General features: G+C 49.4%; 1 protein-coding gene across 1 annotated transcript in view; it reads right to left on the reverse strand.

Moving 5' to 3' along the window:
* The window catches only part of fgd5b (FYVE, RhoGEF and PH domain containing 5b), a 79,715-nt gene extending 74,305 nt beyond the window's left edge, over positions 1–5,410 (reverse strand). The window contains 1 exon segment of the mRNA XM_070444615.1: positions 5,170–5,410. Within this exon segment, the coding sequence (XP_070300716.1) occupies positions 5,170–5,224 (55 nt within the window). The 5' untranslated portion in view covers positions 5,225–5,410.
* Positions 5,411–6,440: the final 1,030 nt, after the last annotated feature.

The following is a 6,440-nucleotide window of genomic DNA, read 5'->3' on the forward strand; positions in this document are numbered from 1 at the left end:
CCCTCATCTCCTGTCTGTCGGGGAAAGCGCTTGAGTGGGCCAACGCTGAATGGGGAGGTATAGACGCAGCGTCGGTCYGCTATGAGGATTTCACCCGTCGCTTTCGAGCGGTCTTCGATCGTCCACCTGAGGGGAGAGCGGCGGGGGAACGCTTGTTCCATCTCAGACAGGGGATGAGGAGCGCACAGGAATTCGCACTGGACTTCAGGACCCTGGCTGCCAATGCGGGATGGAATGAGAGGGCCCTGATCGACCATTACCGTTGTAGTCTACGTGAGGACGTTCGTCGGGAGCTGGCCTGCAGGGACACCACCCTTACCCTCGACCAGCTGGTGGATTTATCCATCCKGCTGGATAACCTGTTGGCCACCCGTGGACGTCCGGATCGGGGTCCGTCCATTCCATCTCCCAGCATCTCCTGGTAGACGCAGCACTTCCCAGGAGTCACGTGTATCCTCTGTCACAGGAGGAGACGGCGGCTATGGAAACATATGTCACCGAATCTCTGGGACAGGGATGCATTCGGCATTCCACTTCACCTGCCTCCTCGAGTTTCTTTTTTGTRAAGAAGAAGGATGGAGGTTTACGCCCGTGCATTGACTATAGAGGTTTAAATCAGATCACGGTGAAGTATAGTTACCCTCTGCCTCTCATAGCCAGTGTGACCAAGTCATTGCATGGGGCACGCTTCTTCACCAAATTGGATCTCAGGAGTGCTTACAATCTGGTGCGTATCCGGGAAGGGGATGAGTGGAAGACGGAATTTAGTACCACCTCTGGGCACTATGAGTACCTCGTAATGCCGTACGGGTTAATGAATGCTCCATTGGTCTTCCAATCCTTTGTAGACGAGATTTTCAGGGACCTGCACGGGCAGGGTGTAGTGGTGTATATAGATGACATTCTAATATACTCCGCTACACGCGCCGAGTATGTGTCTCTGGTGCGCAAGGTGCTTGGTTTACTGTTTGAGCATGACCTGTACGTTAAGGCTGAGAAATGTCTGTTCTTCCAACAGTCCGTCTCCTTCCTAGGGTACTGCCTGTCCGAGTCAGGGGTATAGATGGAGAATGACCGCATTTCAGCCGTGCGTAATTGGCCGACTCCAACCACGGTAAAGGAGGTGCAGCGGTTCTTAGGGTTTGCCAACTACTACCGGAGGTTTATCTGGGGCTTTGGTCAGGTAGCGGCTCCCATTACCTCTTTGCTGAAGGGGGGACAGGTGCGACTGCAGTGGTCAGCTGGGGCGGACAGGGCTTTTGGTCACCTGAAGGCTTTGTTTACCTCGGCTCCTGTGTTGGCTCATCCTGATCCATCCTTAGCGTTCCTAGTAGAGCTGGACGTGTCCGAGGCYGGGATAGGAGCTGTGCTGTCTCAGCGCTCGGGTACGCCACAAAAACCCCGCCCCTGTGCGTTCTTTTCGAAGAAGATCAGCCCGGCGGAGCGAAACTATGATGTGGGGGACMGGTAGCTGTTGGCTGTTGTCGGGGCTCTGAAAGCGTGGAGGCATTGACTGACCACCGCAATCTGGAGTACATCCGGGCGGCGAGGAGAATGAATCCTCGCCAGGCAAGGTGGGCCATGTTTTTCACCCGTTTTGTGTTCACTCTATCCTACAGACCAGGTTCCCAGAACGCTAAGGCAGACGCACTGTCTCGGATGTATGACACAGAGGAGCGGTCCACGGATCCCACTCCCATACTTCCGGCTTCTTGCCTGGTGGCACCGGTGGTATGGGAGGTTGACACGGACATCGAGCGGGCGTTACGTGGGGAGCCCACTCCCACCCAGTGTCCAGTTGGACGTAAGAATGTTCCGTCTGATGTTCGTGATCGATTGATCTGTTGGGCTCATACGTCACCTTCCTCTGGTCATCCTGGCATCGGGCGGACAGTGCGCTATGTTAGTGGGAAGTACTGGTGGCCCACTTTAGCTAAGGACGTGAGGGTGTATGTTTCCTCCTGCTCGGTGTGCGCCCAGTGCAAGGCACCTAGACACCTACCCAGAGTGAAATTACAACCCCTACCCGTTCCACAACGACCGTAGTCACACCTATCGGTGGATTTCGTGACGGATCTCCCTCCATCACAAGGAAACACAACGATTCTGGTTGTTGTGGATCGGTTTTCTAAGTCCTGCCGTCTCATTCCTTTGCCCGGTCTCCCTACGRCCCTACAGACTACGGAGGCCCTGTTTACACATGTCTTCCGGCACTACGGGGTGCCTGAGGATATAGTGTCTGATCGGGGTCCCCAGTTCACATCAAGGGTCTGGAGGGTGTTCATGGAACGTCTGGGGGTCTCGGTCAGCCTGACATCAGGGTTTCACCACGAAAGTAATGGGCAGGTGGAGAGAGTTAACCAGGATGTGGGTAGATTTCTGCGGTCTTATTGCCAGGACCGGCCGGGGGAGTGGTCGGCTTTCATACCCTGGGCAGAGATGGCCCAAAACTCCCTACGCCACTCCTCCACTAACCTGTCTCCGTTTCAGTGTGTACTAGGTTATCAGCCGGTTCTGGCACCGTGGCATYAGAGCCAGATCGAGCCACCTGCGGTGGATGAATGGTTTCGGCGCTCGGAGGAAACCGGGGACGCTGCCCATGTACGCCTGCAACGGGCCATCAGGCGACAGAAGGCAAGAGCCGACCGCCACCGTAGTGAGGCCCTGGTGTATGCACCGGGAGACCGGATCTGGCTCTCAACCCGAAACCTACCCCTTCGCCTGCCCTGCCGGAAGCTGGGKCCGCGGTTTGTGGGGCCATTTAAAGTCCTGAGGAGACTGAACAAGGTATGTTATAGGTTACAGCTTCCCCCTGATTATCGTATTAACCCCTCGTTGCATGTGTCTCTCCTCAGGGCGGTGGTGGCTGGTCCGCTCCAGCAGTCTGAGGTGCGGGAGGTTCCTCCGTCCCCTCTGGACATCGAGGGGGCCCCGGCGTATACTGTGCGAGCCATCAAGGACTCAAGACGTCGGGCGAGGGGCCTTCAGTACCTCGTGGAGTGGGAGGGGTCTGGTCCGGAGGAGAGATGCTGGGTGCCGGTGGAGGACATACTGGACCCTTCCTTACTGCAGGAATTTCACTGTCTTCACCCAGATCGCCCTGCGCCTCATCCTCCGGGTTGTCCCCGAGGCCGTTGTCGGCGCGCTGCTGGAGCCGCGCGTCATGGGGAGGGGGGGTACTGTCACGACTTCCGCCAAAGTTGGTGCCTCTCCTTGTTCGGGCAGCGTTCGGCGCTCGTCGTCACCGGCTTTCTAGCTGCCACCAATCCACGTTTTCTTTTTCCATTTGGTATGTCTTGATTGTACACACCTGGTTCCCATTACGTTATTATTATTTCCCTATTTAACCCTCTGGTGCTCATTATGTTTTGTGCGTGATAGTTCCTGGTTTTGTGTTAGTCTTTTGTGTTAGGGTTTGTTATCCCTGCGTGGATTTATTGGCTGATTATTTTTCAGAGTAAAGTACGTTATTTACTCAGTTCTGTGTCCTGCGCCTGATTCCTCACCTCTGCACAACTGACACTTGACACTCCTACGAATGTAAATTTCGCTTCCCAGACTGCTTCCAATCATTAAAATGTTCCTTACTTAAAGGTGCAATCTGCAGTTGCTACATCCATTTTTGGTTTTCTAAATGAATTAATAAATGCCTCATGAGCTAAGTTCAACAGTCGTACCCCATCAGAACCCAAAATATACGCTTGTTTTACTCCAATGTTTGTAACACAAAGTAAATGTAAACAAACACTGTATGGGCTCAAACCTAGTTAAAACTATCATTTTCATCTCATGTATGGTCAGCCCTTTCATCCATAGCTCAGTCTATGAATTTGAGAGTGGTTACATTTCTCCAGCCCCATCCCTCAGCATTTCACCGAAACAGGGGCAGAGAGGACCCTGCGTTATCATTTCAACTGCGGATTGTCCCTTTAAGGTATCTAGAATTAGTGTACCAAGTTTGATAATTTTATCATAAAATGCACGATTATTTCCACTATCCGCTGGACTAGGGCACCTGGGAGGCGTATTGACAGTGGACACTTTGCTTAGAGGGACTCAAGTTAACACTAAAGGATTTCCCCAAGTCACTTTCTGCAATTCACTGGAGAGAAGCCCCTCTCATAGACTGTTTTTGCTCCTTTGAAGTTGTGAGTTTCAAGGGACAAAAAAACTAAAGACAAAATAAAACATGACAGCATAACTGGTCAAACAGGACACAGAAGGACATTACATAAGGACATTACATATGATCCAGTGGAGGCTGCTGAGGGAAGGACGGCTCATAATGGCTGGAACAAAGTAAATGGAATGGCATCAAACACATGGAAACCATGTGTTTGATGTATTTGAAACCATTCCACCAACTCCGCACCAGCCATTACCATGAGCCCGTCCTCCCCAATTCAGGTGCCACCAGCCTCCTGTGATAAGATCTCCTCAACATAACCTGAGGAAAACAGCACCCCTGGCTGTACCTTGAAGAACCAATCAGATTCTCAACAAAGCAGCAATGTGACAAGCATCATACAGGCTTACTCCTTGTATAATGTCCCCATAGTTACAACAGAACAATGCCACTGACAAACTTGTCAAAAATCTATCATGCGCATTATCAAAATAATATCTGGTGTCTATAAATTCATAATCACTCATGTGTTTCGATATTAGATAAATCGGTTATCCTATATATTAAAAATATTTTTACACCACCAACAGTCCTTTCCCTTAACACTACATCATAGAATGCCTAACTACTCCACTGTAGTTGTTCACAGTTTCAGATATAGACTAAAGACCTAGTGACTCTTTTCACACTTGGAATTTCAATGATTGAAATAATAAGATTGGAATTGCATTACCAATTCTATATCTAAACAACAATTTGACCTCTATTTGGCTAGCCAACCACGCCTATAGGCTATCCCAGTCTGTGGCATTATCATCCCAGGTCTTGTCAACTTCCACAACTGTAGGTGGCACAAATCTGTCCCCCTCCCTTCACACAGAGTCCCTTTCCCGTTTTGTTATGGGTAGGACACATTCTTACAGTCCCTTTTTGTCGGGATAAAACAACTGCAGCGTTTTATTATGAAATGAACAAATGTTGTYAAGACCTAGGGCCTATTTGATTAGTAGGCTACATGTGTTCAAATCAAAGTGCTCTCATACCTGTATCCATTTTCAGGAACCATCCGCGCGAGCATCCGAACCATTTATCGTTCATTAATCCTTGTGAGAAAGCAACATCCCGTAGGCTATATTCCAAACCAAACGTATTCCGAGAAACAGAAAGGAAAGCTATTCAAAGACCAGAAAGGTAAAACAATAACCTCAGTTTTATGTCATTTTTATTGTGTCAAGTTACTTTCCAGCTGTAGCGGTCGTTGACTGGTGGCGCGTGCATATGTGGTGAGAGTCGCGACTGAACAGATGCAGGAGACTGGGAGCTGAGCGCAGGAGGTGTTCCCTGGCGTTTCCTGAGGAGGAACCCACTGGTCACAAACCGGTTGAATCAACGTTGTTTCAACGTAATTTGTCAACGTATTGTGACATGGAATCTACGTGGRAAATGCATTGGATTTTAATGGCAACTGTTGTTTTGAGGGTGAAATTTCATCATGGTAACCACATTTTAACATAGACAAACCTTGTATAAATTGTTGAATTTGTACCTTTAAAACAACATCAAATCTTCAACATTATATCCACAATCAGAAAAATAAACAATAAGTTGGGCAGCACCTCCGACTGGAGAATTTATCCATCTACAGCTCCACTTTGGTCTCCCATCCAGGGTTTTAACCAAGCCCTGCTTAGCTATGATATTACCAATGTGATATCATAAAAATTATTGTTGAGAGTTCTCCACYAGTCTTGGGTAGATAGTCAGCAGGTAGCTGACTAGTGGTGTATTCAGCAGCCTGATGGTCTGGGAGTAGAATCTAATCTATAATCTATTGGCCAGTCTTACGTTTTTTTTGCCATGATGCTCCTATACTGCCCGCATCTGATTGATGGAAACAAGGAAAACAGGCCATGGCTTGGATGGCTGGGGTCCCTGATGATCTTCTTGGCTTTCCTGCAACACCTGGTATTGTATTTGTCCTGGAGGGCAGGCAGTGTGCATCCAATGGTGCATTTGGCTGAGCGTACCACCCTCTGTAGCACCTTGCGGTCTGCAGCAGTGGAGTTGCTGTACCAGGTTGTGATGCAGTCCGACAGTATGCTCTCGATGGTGCTCCTGTAGAACACTGTGAGGGCCCTCGGTGACAGGCTGAATTTCTTCAGCATCCTGAGGTTGAATAGTCGCTGTCGTGCCTTCTTCACCACACTGTCCATGTGTGAATGTGCTGAGCTTTGATTGGTTCTCTCAAAGTTTTTTTGTTTTCTGGGGGGTTAAGGCCTCACATTATTTGGATTTTGAAATGCAACAGTTGTAT

Source organism: Salvelinus sp. IW2-2015, linkage group LG1 (assembly GCF_002910315.2).
Source record: "Salvelinus sp. IW2-2015 linkage group LG1, ASM291031v2, whole genome shotgun sequence".
NCBI lineage: Eukaryota > Metazoa > Chordata > Actinopteri > Salmoniformes > Salmonidae > Salvelinus > Salvelinus sp. IW2-2015.